Source organism: Papio anubis, chromosome 3 (assembly GCF_008728515.1).
Source record: "Papio anubis isolate 15944 chromosome 3, Panubis1.0, whole genome shotgun sequence".
Taxonomy (NCBI): domain Eukaryota; kingdom Metazoa; phylum Chordata; class Mammalia; order Primates; family Cercopithecidae; genus Papio; species Papio anubis.
Window position 1 is genome coordinate 147,295,690 of NC_044978.1, and position 15,766 is coordinate 147,311,455.

The 15,766-nt window shown below is 37.0% G+C and overlaps 1 protein-coding gene across 9 annotated transcripts in view; it reads right to left on the reverse strand.

Moving 5' to 3' along the window:
- The window catches only part of WDR19 (WD repeat domain 19), a 94,368-nt gene that overhangs the window by 50,418 nt on the left and 28,184 nt on the right, over positions 1–15,766 (reverse strand). For 8 of the 9 annotated variants that reach the window (XR_646876.3, XR_004182806.1, XM_003898587.3 and 5 more), the window contains 8 exons: positions 12,850–12,920; positions 11,514–11,686; positions 11,317–11,431; positions 10,299–10,405; positions 9,436–9,558; positions 4,761–4,910; positions 1,404–1,551; positions 1,069–1,273 (listed from right to left, as the gene is read on the reverse strand). Coding sequence is in view for 7 of the 9 variants with exons in the window: in XM_003898587.3 (XP_003898636.2) it covers positions 1,069–1,273; positions 1,404–1,551; positions 4,761–4,910; positions 9,436–9,558; positions 10,299–10,405; positions 11,317–11,431; positions 11,514–11,686; positions 12,850–12,920 (1,092 nt within the window). In the remaining 2 variants the exon portion in view is untranslated. The remainder of the gene's footprint in view (positions 1–1,068; positions 1,274–1,403; positions 1,552–4,760; positions 4,911–9,435; positions 9,559–10,298; positions 10,406–11,316; positions 11,432–11,513; positions 11,687–12,849; positions 12,921–15,766) is intronic. The other variant, XM_021938364.2, reaches the window with a different exon arrangement.

Here is a 15,766-nt window from a genome sequence, read left to right on the forward strand (position 1 = left end):
GATAAAGACACAGATTTTAAAGTCAACTTCACATGGGTGGTATGTTGAGCCATGTTAAGCAGAGGAGATTCACTCAGGAAGAATAATTAGAGTAAGAAGAGAAGGAAACTCATGAGACCCCAATAAACAGCACATTTAAGAGAGGCTCAGAAGAATTAGAATGTCAAAGGAAATTCACAGTGGCTCTAGGAGATAAGAGAAAAAAACAGGAAAAGGAAATTACAAGCAAAGCAAAAATCAAACTTCATTATGATGAAATCAAGATATTGTTGACATAATTAGGTTTATTAGGATTTCACAATAACTGGGCTCTTTGGAAGCTTAGAAACTGTTTTGTTCTTATGGGCTTTCTTATAATAAAGTACTCATAATAAAAACAGCTTACTATCTTATCTGAGCCTCACAATACCCCTGTGAAATGAACAAGGGAAGTGCTGTTATCGCCATCTATTGAATAGGATTTGACATTTTATCAAAAAGACACCTGCACTTATATGTTTGCTGCAGCACTATTCACAATAGCAAAGTCATGGAATCAACTAAGTGTCCATCAACAGATGACTGGATTTTAAAACGTGGTGTGTATATACAGATATACACAACATGGAATACTACTCAGCCATTAAAAATGAAATCATGTCTTTTGCAGCAATATGGATGGAATTCGAGGTCATTATCCTAAGTGAAATACCCCAAAGTCAAAAACTGCACGTTCTCACTTAGAAGTGGGAGATAAAAAATGGGTACACATGGACATATAGGTGGAATAAGAGACACTGGAAACTCCAAAAGGTGGGATGGTGAGACGGGGTTGAGGGATAAAATACTACCTACTGGGTACAGTGTTCACTATTCTGGTGATGGGTACATTAAAAGCCCAGACTTCACCATATGCACTATATCCATGTAGCACAACTGCACTTGTATTTCTACATTTACAAAAAATAAACAATATTCTTGCAAGGAGAAAGAATAAAGCAATAAAATAAGATAAAATAATTATAGGATTTGACCTTTAAAATCACAAAAGCAAATGAGAAGTTCCAAAAGAAGTGTTTGAAAGCCTACCTTTTTAGCATTAAATTCTGTGCCAGCATTGGTCTCAGTTCGTCAGGCCCCGTATCTTTGAAGTTGCTGAGAAAGCCATAGGTGCTAAGGTAGATGTTGTTTACTTTTCCACTCTGTGTTTGGCAGGTCAACTCTCCATTATATAGCAGCAAAGGTTTATGAGCAAAAGGAACTTTGGTGCTACCAGCCAAAATAACCTTGGCTCCTACATTATAAAACAGACATCTCAATGCTGAAAGCTAATACTCAGCACAAAAATCAGAAAGGCATGTTTTAATTTTACTGCAATGGGGAAATTCATTTGTCAGCAAATATACACAAAAGGGGTTTAGTACCTTGTATAGTGTCCTTGTGAAAGACATAAGTGTACACCTTATCATCATCATAAGCAATAAATACACCTTTATCCATTGGCCAGTTTTCCCAAAGAACACCTTTAATGGTTGGTGAAAAATCTGGAATCTCATAGGTAGTGTCATTAACCTACAAAATAAGATTTACAGATTTGCCCCAAGTCTGTACTTAAATCATTATCATTTGCCGTGGTAGAAGCCTGTTTGCAGCCTTAGCTGGCTTAGCTAAGTCATATTCAACCTAACATCACTCCAACAACAACGGGAAAGAAAGTTTCTTTTTCCATTCTTATCCTAGGTCTGGCTTGAAAAAACTATAGTTATTTGGAAAATCCAAGGTTTGATCTAAAATCTGGCAAATTTGTAGGAGAACGCATGAGTCTAGACACAAAGCTTCAGCTTAAGGAAAAAAAATTAAAGCTGCTCAAGATGACAGAAATTTAAACTACGAACACACTTGTGCTTGTGTTTAGAAATTTTTCATAATACTGAGTATTTGATAATACTGGGTATTAAGAAACAAATTAATTCACATGATTGAAGTAAATTACACTAGGGATGCTTTATTTCAAAAGACTTCTCTAAAATGCATATCAACAAATATAAATATACAATCATCACCCAATATCCATGAGGGATGGGTTCCAGGATCTCCTACGGATAGCAGAACCCACAGATGCCCAAATCCCTGACCCATAAAATGGTGTAATATGTGTATAACCTGTGTACACCCTCCCTTATACTTTAAATCATCTCTAGATTACTTATAATACCTAATACAACATAAATGCCATGTAAATTGTTGTCATACTGTATTGGGAATATAGATAAGAAAAATTTTCTGCACAGGTTTAGCGTAGACAAAGCCATCCATTTTTCCTCTGAATATTTTTGATCCACAGTTGGTTGAATCTGTAGATGAGGAACCCACAGATAGGGTGGGCTGACTGTAATATTATACTAAATAAGCTATTTATAAAAATCAGTCCATATAAGTCCTGTGAACGCAGGCAGATAGGCTTATATATATCCTGAATAGGGAACTGAAAAATATCTGCCTCCTCCTACTCTCAAAATAAAAATGAAATATAAAATCCCTGCAAATAATAAGTAATACTACAAAGCTGTGTTATTTAATATAGTAGTTGCTATTATAATATCTACATGTAGCCAGATGTACCTATTAAGTACTGAAATATGCCAAGTCCGAATTGAGATATGTTTAAGTGTAAACTACACACTCAGAGAGTTCGCATGAAAAAAAGATTGTAAAATATCTCATTACTTTTTTTAATATTCAATTACACATTGAAATGATAATATTGAGATACCATTGCATACCAGTCAGAATGGTGATTATTAAGTCAAGAAACAATAGATGCTGGCAAGGCTGAGGAGAAAGAGGAATGCTTTTACACTGTTAGTGGGAATGTAAATTCGTTCAACCATTGTGGAAGACAGTATGGCGATTCCTCAAGGGTTTAATTAAATATATTAAAATTAATTTCACCTGTTTGTTTTTTATCTTTTAAAAAATGTAGCTAATATAAAATTTTAAATTATATATGTGGTTCACATTATATTTCCATTGGACAGTGCTACTTACAAGATATTGTACTAATTACTTCATTTCATGCTAACCTTATACTCTAAAAGACAGGTACTATTATTATTCCCATTTTACAGATGAAGAAACTGAAGTACAGGGAAATCTGCCCAAAGTTACACAGCTAGTAGGTTGACGGCCAGTATTTGAACCCAGGCAGTCTGGCTCCTGAGTCTCTGCTTCTAATCCATGTTAGTCTATGTTATACTGATGCTCACTTTGTATAGATGAGCACATCAGTGCCACTGGACTAGTGGTTGAACTTTTTTTAAAAAAGGTAACCATTTGTTGAGTGCTTATTATGTGGCTAACACTGTACTAAAAGCTTACATGCATCATCCTATTAACTTTTCATTTAACAACCCTACAAAGTAGGTACTAGAACTGTCTCCATCTTAGACAGACAGGAAAACTGGAAATCCAATCAAAGTGAGAGCTCCTTGACAGAAATTATTAAGAAAAAGAGAACTGTAAATGGAGAAAGTAAAAATGAATGAAATCACCTTGTTTAAGGCTGACCTTACTCCTTACCCTTTCCTAGCAGCCACACCCTATTTTTGACTAACTCCTGACAGACACCTGATTTACTCTCCTACTCTCTTGTCTATTCTGTCTAAGCCACAGTTTCTAACTGTGGTGAACCCACACGGGGGAAATTCAAGGCAGCTCTAATTAGTTCCCTGTTATAGAAAGGAAACCTATACAAGGTGGAATTTCCATATTAAGTAGAGGGAACTCGAGCTTTATCTTCATTTATGTCATTCATCCTTCCTTATTTGCTTTGCAATTGGGGGAGGAGTGCATTGAGTAAGAACTAGCAAATTAGGAATTTGGCATAGATAATCCAGGTACATTCGTGGAAATTCATTATATTTGTCAAATAAAGAAAGAAAAGAAAAGAAAAAGAGAAGAGAAGGAAAGGAAGGGAAGGGAAAGGGAAGAGAAGGGAAGGGAGAGGAAAGGAAGAAGGGGTGGGCATGGGGAGGAAGTAAGTCTTTGTATCAAGCGAAGTGTAGCAGTGAGGAGCAGGCTGTTTACATTGAGGGGACACCACAGTGAGACCTAGGGACCTGGAAACAGTATTAAGGATGGGTCCACAAGCAGCTGTAGTTTATGTGAATTTGACCAAGAACATAGTAAACTATTAACAGGATATAAAAAGTAAATGAAAAATCCAATTATAGTAACTAATGTAAAGGCACATCTCCTTTTTTCTAAATCTATTTTCAAAAAAGTTAAGGATGTTTAAAAATATGAGTGGCTGATTTTTAAAATGGGCTCATCCATTTTTATTCATCTAATACAGAAATACCTGTTCCTTGTGCTCAGGATCTTTAAGGAAAGAGGAAAATCAACTGAGGTGTGCAGAAAGGACAGATAAGCTCACTGCCTATCGGGAGAGAAAAGTCACATACAGGAAGATACACTATAATTATTGTATTGTGCAGTAAGTATACGATAAGGTTGAAAGTGGTATAGGATATAATAACTATTTTTTCCCATTAAAAATCTTTCTGGGATGGCCACTATGAAAAATTATAGAATAATGGAAAAAGTTGTCTTGATATAGTCATAAGAAATCTATCATAAACATGATATGAAGATGATAGCGAAGAACTACAATCCTTGGCACTAATTAATAGAAAATTTTACATGGGATATGCTTTAAACACACTTTTTTCCCCCTATATTGTATTTCAAAAAATAAACATTTAAAAATGTTCTAGACTTACTGGACAGTAAACAAATCCATCACTTTTTTCATCAATGAAAACTAATCTGGTCCCATTTGGGTCGGGAAAAATCTTTTTCACACTGACAGGATGTCGATAATCATTAACGAATTGCCAGTCTTCAATGTAGAAATACTGAACGACACCAGTCTAAAAAAAAAAAATTCAGTCATGAAAATATAAAAGGTAGTCAAGGAAATACTAACTTTCAACATTTAAATTAAACATACATCCTAATTTTAAGAGAAAAAAATGTCATGTTTTTGATGAAGCGACTAAGAATAATATTTAGTATATGTGAAAGGTACAGACTCAAGAAAATAAATACAATGGGAAAAGCTGGGTGCAGTGGCTCTCGCCTGTAAGCCCAGCACTTTGAGAGGGGTTTCACCGTGTTAGCCAGGATGGTCTCAATCTGCTGACCTCGTGATCTGCCTGCCTCAGCCTCCCAAAGTGCTGGGATTACAGGTGCGAGCCACCGCACCCGGCCCAGCCCACTCTTTAATGGGTGGGCGGATCTGCCTCCCGGGGTCAAGCGATTCTCCTGCCTCAGCCTCCGGAGTAGCTGGGATTACAGGCATGCGCCATCATGCCCAGTTAATTTTTGTATTTTTAATAGAGACGGGGTTTCACCATGTTGGTCAGGCTGGCCTCGAACTCCTGACCTCAAGTGATCTGCCCACCTCGGCCTCCCAAAGTGTTGGGATTACAGCCATGAGCCACAGCACCTGGCCATGTTCACTATTGTCACTGAAGTGATGGTGTTTCATGGGTGTATACATATGTCAAAACCTATCAAATTGTACACTTTTTAATTTTAATTTATTTGTTTTTTTGGAGACAGAGTCTTGCTCTGTCACCTAGGCTGTGTGCAGTGGTGTGATCTCAGCTCACTGCAACCTCCACCTCCCAGGCTCAAGTGATTCTCCTGCCTCAGCCTCCCGAGTAGCTGGGACTACAGGCGTGCGCCATTAAGCCCAGCTAATTTTTGTATTTTTAGTACAAACGGGATTTTACCATGTCATCCAAGCTGGCCTCAAACTCCTGAGCTCAGGCAATCAGCCTGTCTTGGCCTCCCAAAGTGCTGGGATTACAGGCATGAGCCACCGTGCCCGTCCAAATTGTACACTTTAATAGTGCATTTTTCTTGCATATCAATGAAACTTCAATAAAGCTGCCAAAAACCATGATATTTTCTGAATTACTCAAGAATGAAACTGGAATAGTTGCTGCTTAATGAACAGACTACTACACTTATTCCAAAAGTACTGTGGCATAGTGGAAAGAGTAGATTTTCCATCAGGAAATCTTAGTTTAAGTTCCAGTTTGCTACACACTTGCTAGCCTCTCAATCTTCAGTATCTTCTTCCTGAAAATTTCCCTGTGTATTTTATAGATGAGATAAAATAAGTGAGATCAAGGCTCTATAAACTATTAGCGTCATACAAATTTCCTGTTCTTTATTTTTCCATATCACCAAATTACCTGATATATGAGACCTACCTTACTGATGTATATTATCTCAAAGACTTACTAGTTTCGGTCAAACTTAAATTTTGAAAAGTCTCTCATATGGCAACAAGCATGGTTTAAAACATGTTCTTTCAAAAAAATAATTTGGGTCAGGCACCTGTGGCCCATGCCTGTAATTCCCGTATTTTGGGAGGCCAAGATAGGAGGATCATTTGAGGTTAGGAGTTCAAGACCAGCCTGAGCAACACAGTGAGATCCAGTCTCTACCAAAAAAAAAAAAAAAAAAAAAAAAAAAAACATTAATTAACAGGTTTCTAAAATAAAAAAAAAAACAAAAAGTAAATATAAAAAAATATTTCGGCTGGGCACAGTGGCTCACACCTGTAATCCCAGCATTTTGGGAGGCTGAGGCAGGTGGATCATGAGGTCAGGAGTTCAAGACCAGCCTGGCCAAGATGGTGAAACCCCGTATCTACTAAAAATACAAAAATTAGCTGAGTGTGGTGGTGGGTGCCCATAATCCCAGTTACTAGAGAGGTTGAGGCAGAGTACTCCTTGAACCCAGGAGGTGGAGGTTGGTTGGAGTGAGCCAAGATCACGCCACTGCACTCCAGCCTGGGTGACAGTGAGACTCCGTCTCAAAACAAACAAACAAAAAATTTTCAAGGAGGTCCATTTCTTAAAAAAAAAATAAAAGAAAAAAGAAAAAAATTAAAAACTAAAAATTAGCAGGGCATGGTGGCATGCACCTGTAGTCCCAGCTACTCAGAAGGATGAGGCAGGAGGATTGCTTGAGCCCAGGAGGTCGAGATTGTAGTAAGCTATGATCGTGCTGCTGCACTCCAGCCTGGGTGACAGAGTGAGACCCTGTCTCTAAAAAATAATAATGGTAATGATTATTTCATGTGAAAAAGTGGAAACTTTTAAAACAGTAAATAACTTTTTCTTTGCTGTTGTTGTTTTTTGTTTTTCAGACGGGGTCTTGCTCTGTTACCCAGGCTGGAGTGTAGTGGCATGATCTCAGCTCACTGGCAACCTCCACCCCCGGGGCTCAAGTGATCTTCCCATCTCAGCCAGTAGCTGGGAGCACAGGCACACACCACCACGTCTGGCTGTTTTTTTGTATTTTTATTAGAGATGGGGGTCTCGCCATGTTGCTCAGGTTGGTCTCGAACTCCTGAGCTCAAGCGATCCACCTGCCTCGGCCTCCCAAAATGCTGGGATTTTAGGTGGGAGCCACTGCACCCGGCCAATATTTTGCTAAAGTGGAAAATAATGCATTTTCTACCAACCTTACTTAATTCTTTTACAGACTGATCAAAGTAACAGGTATGGCATACTCTGAAAAATCTGTGAAAACTGTTTTACAAATATAAGATGCTATAACTGTTTTATGTGCATGTGGCTAATGTAATATTTGGAGATATAGAGTACCTATGGTTCAAAGGATGAATAAATTGAAGTCAGATTCTCAATATTCAATTAATCTTAATATTTGCTGAACGCCTACTAAATGCAGGCATTAGAGATTTGAAGTTGAATTGTCTACGTTCATCACCAAATTAAATCCTTAAGGCACCCAGATAGGGAAAATGATGCTTGGAGGGGTTAAGCACCAGCTAGCAAGTAATAGAACTGACTGGTGTTTGAGCCCAGATTTGCTAGGCTCCAAAGTCTGAGCTTTCCACTAGGCCATCAAAATTGCTTAAAATCACAAAAGCACTGACATTAACAAATCATGCCACCTACGTGTTCTATACATGTACAGTCATTCACCACATAAGGTTTCGGTCAGCGATGGACTGTGTATATGATGATAGTCCCATAAGATCAGGATGGAGGTGAAAAATTCTTATTGCCTAGTGACATTGTGAATGTCATAATGTCAAAGCATAAGTCATTACTCATAAGTTTGTGGTGATGCTGCTGTAAACAAACCTCGTGTGCTGCCAGTTATATAAAAATATAGCGCATATAATTATGTGTAGCACATAATACTTGATAATGATAATAAATGACTGTTACTGGTTTATATATTTATTATACTATACTTTTTATTGTTATTTTAGAGTGTACTCCTATTTATTTAAAAAAAGTTAACTGTAAAACAGGCTCAACCAGGTCCTTCAGGAGGTACCCTGAAGGCATTGTTATCATAGGAGATGAGAGTTCCATGCGTGTTATTCCCGCTGAAGACCTTCCAGTGGGACAAGATGCGGAGGTGGGAGACAGTGATACTGATGATCTTGATGCTATGCTGGCCTGCACTAATGTGTGTGTTTGTGTCTTAGTTTTTATAAAAAGTTTTAAAAGTTAAAAAAAGTGAAAAATAGTGAAAGGCTTATAGAATAGGATATAATTTTTTTAAGAAAATATTTTGTGTAACTATACAATGTGTTTGTTAACAAACTAAGTGTTACTACAAAAGAGTCAAGTGTTTAAGTGTTACTAAGCTAGTATATATAACACAATATATCCTATTCTATAAGCCTTTCACTATTTTTCTCTTTTTTTAAGCTAAGTGTTACTACAAAAGAGTCAAAAAGTTTTTAAAAATTTAAAAGCTTATAAAGTAAAAAAGTTATAGTGAGATAAGGTTAATTTATTATTGAAGAAAAGAATTTTAAATAAATTTAGTGTCCCTAAGTACACAGTGTTGATAAAATCCATGGTAGTGTACAGTAATGCCGCAGGCCTTCATAGTCACTCACCACTCACTCACTCACTCACTCACCCAGAGCCATTTCCAGTCCTGCAAGCTCCTGTCATGGTAAGTGCCCTATACAGGCATGCTGTTTTAAATATTTTATATCACATGTTTACGGTACCTTTTCTATGTTTAGATACAATTGTGTTACAATTGCCTATAGCGTTCAGTATAGTCACATGCTGTACTGGTTTGCAGCCTAGAAGCAATAGGCTCTACCACACAGGCTAGGTGTGTAGTGGGCTGTACCATCTAGGTTCCTGTAAGCACACTCCATGACATCCACACAATGACGAACTTGCCCAATGACATGTTTCTCAGAATGTATCTCCATTGCTAAGAGACACATGAATGTATATAATTAATCACAGATAACTTCAGTAATTGTATTGGATTCAATATAGAAAAAAGGCTGGTAGGAGAAGGAAATGACCGAGATCACAAAGTAAAAATTAGAAATTCCCAATGTTCTCTAATAAAGAAGGTGACACATACATCTGTACCATAGATGAGGAAATCACTAGTTAAGGCATGGCATAAGATACGGCACTTATCATCCACTGCTGGGAAAAGCCGAGTCTCACGTTCTTCTTGAGCATCCAATATTTCACTTTCTATCTAAAATGTAAAGAATAATAATGGCTCACAGATTCATTTGAGTAAACCTGCTATACAACATCTAGGGGTGTCTTTTTCTCAAGTTCAACTAAACATTCAGACTCCCAAGACTACCAGAGGTCAGTTTAGTCAGAAAGCTATCAGACAGGAACCACAGCTTGCCAGCAGGGTAGCACAGACGTCCCTCTTAGTGTGAACAGTCTTTACTGCAGGCTCTGTAGCTATCTAATTGCTAATCTCTTTGTCTTCCATGAAGAGCCATGAAACAGATGTGAGAAATACCCTGACTTAGAAGCCCCCTCTTCACAGGTGCCAACATCTCTTGAACAACTCAGCAGGCATGGTTTCAAAGACCCCCACACACATAATGCCCAAATATGAGTCAGCACCTTCCAGGAAGCCCGAAGGTATGGCATTCCCATCAGGTTTTTATGGTTTCGTGTATAGTTCCTTCTAGTTGCAATTTACCAACAGGGTAATTATTATTACTATTATTTTTGCTAAAGGCTATGTTGTGAGTAGCACTGTTGATATTTATCAGGTTTTTGGGGAACAGGTTAGAAAGTCAATAGAACTTCTCATATAGAAGGGGAAGGGTTTTGTTATTCCTTTACTCACACCTGGCTTTCTAGTTAGTCTGTACATCCTTGCTTCCTGACCAATATTCTTGATAATCAGACATTAGGCTGTTTATCATAACTTAACTTAGCATGTCTCCAGGACATCAAAATTATACTTACCAAATGTAACTGGACTTTGCCTTCAAAAAGTGCAGCAGCATAGTCAGAATGAAGGCAAATACTGGCTACTGTTCCCAGATACTCCATATCTTTCAATTTTTTCACAGCTGTAGCAATTTTTAAAAACCAACACATTAAAATATTGGTAAAACTATCTCATACATACTTGCAAATAATTTTAAAAGGTGTGCTTTTGCAAAAATATTCTGAACTTAAAATTTCATTTTAATCTTAAATGATTAAATGATTAAATTGACTCTTAAAGATTAAATTTCATTTTAATCTTAGTTGCCATATAAATTTGCCTTCAGGCATTCCATTATGGTTTACATGAAACAAAGTAATAGAAAATAAAATCACATGCAAAACAATTAAGAATTAAACCTTAAGTGGCAATAAACTTAATGGTGTTTCCTGTTTAGCCAGTTAATTTTCAGGTTTGTTCTATTCCTGACCTAGAATTGGGGAAAGGTGATGGGGAGGAAGAAGGGGAAGAAAAAACAAAACAAGGTTTTCCTCCCATGCTAGTAGCTATTATTTAAAGCATAAAAGGGGAGACAGAACTAACATTTATTAAGTGCCCACTAGGTTTAGGAGTGCTTAAAACAGTCACTGTGCCAAGTGAGATCACGCATTTTATTTTATTTAATCTTCCTCATGATCCATTAAAGTAGAAGTACCTCATTTTCTAGATGAGTCAGGCTCACAAACGCAAAGTGATTTGTCTATAGTCACTTAACTAACCGAGGCAGAAAGGGAAATTAAATCCAGGGCCTCTCTAATTCTGAAGCTCATACTCTACCCACTATGCTATGCTGCCTTCACTACACAGGTAAAGAATAAAAGCTTTCTAAAAATTATGTGAATTTTTAGAAGACTTACAAAACCATTTAAGCTAAGAATGATATATATGAACAAAAGAGTGAAAGAGTTGGTCCTAAAAGAAACTTCCAGTGCTTACCAAATAAGAACAGAAATTATATGCTAGATAAGAATAAACAACTAGATTTAGACTTGCCATTCTCTCCAAGGACATAAAACCAAGCTCGATTATTCATTCCTACAGCCAGATGATAAAGACCTACTGCCACAAAGTTGGGTTCCACATCAACAGAAACTGTGATTGGTAGCTCCTATATAGAGAAAAATAGTGATAAATCAACTGCTAAACTTATTTTATTAATAAATAAGAGAAAAATAACACCATTTTCATACTCCTTCAATAGGGTTGGCTACGGTGACTTCAAGGAGGGAGGTGAGATAGGCAATCCTTGTGCTGCAGGCATCCCCAAGTATAGGAAGCTTGGTCAGGAAAACATGAAGTGAGCCCCTTTGGGTAGAGAGTGCTAGCAACTGGCCATCATCAGTCCAGGACAAGGTACCCAATCCTGAAATAATCGACAAAATAAATGATCATTCAAAAACAATATATAGTTGCAGGCAGCAAACAAATATTTTCATTTGAGCTACCAGAGACATAACAATTTTCAAATATCTTCCTTACCAGTTTAAGTAGTTTTTATTTAGAGTAGGAAATGTGCCATGGATTGGCATAAGAATATGAGTATTGGCTCATTCCCTGTGGCTCAAAGGGAAAGTACAGTTATGTGTCACTTAACAACAGGACTATGTTCTGAGAAATCTGTCATTAGGTGACTTTGTTGTTGTGTGAACATCATAGAGTGTACTTACACAAACCTAGATGAAACAGCCTACTACATACCTAGGCTATATTGTAGAGCCTATTGCTCCTAGGCTATAAGCCTAGGCATGCTACTGTACTGAACACTGTGCAACTGTAACACAGCAGTATTTGCACATTGAAACATATCTAAACAGAAAATGTACAGTAAGCCTGAGCAACAAAACAAGACCCTGTCTCAAAAAAAAAAAAAAAAAAAAAGAAAAAGAAAAAGAAAAAGTAGTAAATATGGACCATGTATGTGGACCACTGTTGACTGAAACGTCATTATGTGGGTCATGACTGTCTATAAGAATTTATACTTTACATTAGAATTAGGATAAAATTCACTATAAATCTCTGGATCAAAGTAGACATATCTTTCTAGTCAAGCAGTATGACAACATAATTACTAAAATAAGGAGACTATTTTAGGGAACTCTAGTGAAGAATATTAAAATTTATTTCTGGCCAGGCACAGTGGCTCACGCCTGTAATCCCAGCACTTTGGGAGGCCAAGGTGGGCGGATCACCCGAGGTCAGGAGTTCAAGACTAGCCTGGCCAACATGGTGAAACCCTGTCTCTACTAAAAATACAAAAATTAGCTGGGCATGGTGGCGCGTGCCTGTAATACCAGCTACTTGGGAGGCTGAGGCAGGAGAATAGCTTGAACCTTGGAGGTAGAGGTTGCAGTGAGCAGAGATCATGCCATTGCATTCCATCCTGGGCTACAAAATGAGACTCCATCTCAAAAAAAAAAAAAAAAAAAAATCCTCCTACAATGAATGCAAATCACACAACAATGACCACAACCTTATTCTCTGTAATTGGAATGATAAAATGTCGATCTGCTTCAGAAAAATCAATACCTTTATTTTCCTCATCCAGGCTGAGTATAGCATACATGTCTTTTAAGTCAACCAAGTCTTGGATTTTAATGCTGAAAAACAAAAATGTATTTAAAAAATATATATATGATCTTTACATAAAACTGTTTTAGTTCACCAAAAATTATAAACCATGGAATAGGTTACTGGTCTCCAAAATGTGATGTACAGAACGATCTACCCGGTTAAAGTAAGAAAATATTAGAATTTCTGTACTTCATTACATCTTAAAATTTTGGGGTTTGTTGTTGTTTGTTTGTTTACTGTGTGAAGAGATGGGGGGTGGGTTGTACCTGGCTTAGTTTCTGATCTATGGCTTCAGGAATGAGGAGGTTAAAATGGTCCTGAAGAAATTTGAGTATGAAAATATTCTCCTGAGTAGTATTAGTTATTGTAAGATGATACAGGTTTCTCTGTACAATGTGTTCCCTTTCTCCCGTGCCCAGAGTTCTTTCATACAAAACGAAGTGAATTATAGTACAGAAATAATATTAAATTTGGATCAGAAGGATCAGGTTGAAAGCTCTGAAAAATGCGGGCATAATATTATTTCATAGTGTTGTAATAAGAATAAGTAAGTTGATGTAAATGAAAGTTGTGTAGTACAATGTTGAGACCCAATAGTTGTAACATTTCTATCCTCCTAATCTCCTTTTCTCCTTTCTCTTTCCTTCCAGTATTTTCCTCTTACATTGTTTCCCTCATTATTTTCATTTAATTGAACTTTTGAGATAATTTTAGATTCACAAGTAGTTGTAAGAGGCAACATAGAGAGATAGATTCCATGTCCCCTTTTCTCCCAATAACATCTTGAAACACTATAGTATAATATCACAAGCCGGATACTGACATTGATAGAAACCACAAATCTTATTCCGATGCCCCTAGTTTTACTTGTACTCGGTGTGTGTGTTTACTTGTACTTGGTGTGTGTGTTTACTTGTACTCAATGTGTGTGTTTAGTAACTTTCTCACACAAGAGATTCATGAGATCCACAACCACAGTCAGGATACAGATAGTTCCATGACCACGAGGATCTCTCATGTTGCCTTTTCATAAACACTCACCTCTTTCCTTCTAACCCCAGCCCCATCCTAACCTCTGGCAATCACTAATCTGTTCTTTGTTTTTATAATTCTATCTTTTCAAGAACATTATATAAATGAAATCATACAGTATGCAACCTGTTGAGACTGGCTTTTTTCCATTCAGCGCAATCCTTTGGAAATTCATTCAAGTTGCTGGGTGTATCAGTAGGTTGTTCCTTTTTATTGTTGAGTAGTGTTCTCTGACATAGATGAACCATTCACCCACTGAAGGACATCTGGATTGTTTCCAGTTTTTGGTTATTACAAATAAAGTTGCTATAAACATTCATATACAGATTTTTTATTTATTTATTTTTTTATTATACTTTAAGTTCTAGGGTACATGTGCACAATGTGCAGGTTTGTTACATATGTATACATGTGCCATGTTGGTGTGCTGTACCCATTAACTCGTCATTTACATTAGGTATATCTCCTAATGCTATCCCTCCCTCCTACCCCCTCCCCACAATAGGACCCGGTGTGTGATGTTCCCCTTCCTGTGTCCAAGTGATCTCACTGTTCAATTTCCACCTATAAGTGAGAACATGTGGTATTTGGTTTTCTGTTCTTGCAATAGTTTGCTGAGAATGATGGTTTCCAGCTGCATCCATGTCTCTTACAAAGGACATGAACTCATCCTTTTTTATAGCTGCATAGTATTCCATGGTGTATATGTGTCACATTTTCTTAATCCAGTCTGTCACTGATGGACATTTGGGTTGATTCCAAGTCTTTGCTATTGTGAATAGTGCCGCAATAAACACACGTGTGCATGTGTCTTTATAGCAGCATGACTTATAATCCTTTGGGTATATCCCCAGTAATGGGATGGCTGGGTCAAATGGTATTTCTAGTTCTAGATTCTTGAGGAATCGCCCCACTGTTTTCCACAATGGATGAACTAGTTTACAGTCCCAGCAACGGTGTAAAAGTGTTCCTATTTCTCCACATCCTCTCCAGCACCTGTTGTTTCCTGATTTTTTAATGATTGCCATTCTAACTGGGGTGAGATAGTATCTCATTGTGGTTTTGATTTGCATTTCTCTGATGGCGAGTGATGATGAGCATTTTTTCACGTGTCTGTTGCTGCATATACAGGTTTTCATCTGAATGTAGGTGTTCATTTCTCTAGAATAAATGGCCAGATGTGAAACTGCTAGATCATACGGTAATTGCATGTTTAGTTTTTTAAGAAACTGCTAAACTGCTTCCCAGAGTAGCTGTACTATGATGCATTCCCACCAGCAATGTATGAGTAATCCAGTTTCTCCTCATACTTACCCACATTTGGTGTTATCACTATTTTTCATTTTAGCCATTCTAATAGATGGGTAGCAAGAGTTAATTATGGTTTTAATTTGCATTTCCCTAATGGCTAATTTTCATGTATTTGTTATTATTTGGTGAAATCTATGTCTTTTGCCTATTTTCTAACAGGGTTGTTTGCTTTTTTTTACTGTTGGGTTTTTGTTGAATGGTAACTATATAAGTAAGTTTATTATTTTTGTGTTGCATAGATAAATTGATATGTAAATAGATAATTGACATTTAAACAAAAATAGTATCAACATAGTGTTGGGTTGATAACATATACAGATATTAAACATATGACATACTGTTGGGTCTTGAGAGTCCTTTACATATTCTAGATACTAGATACTAGTCCTTTGTTGGATATGTGGTTTACAAATATTTTCTCATTTTGTAGCTTATCTTTTCATCTTATTTGTTTATTTATTTTCAGAGTCAAGGTTTCACCACGTTGGCCAGGCTGGTCTCAAACTCCTGACCTCAGGTGATGTGCCTG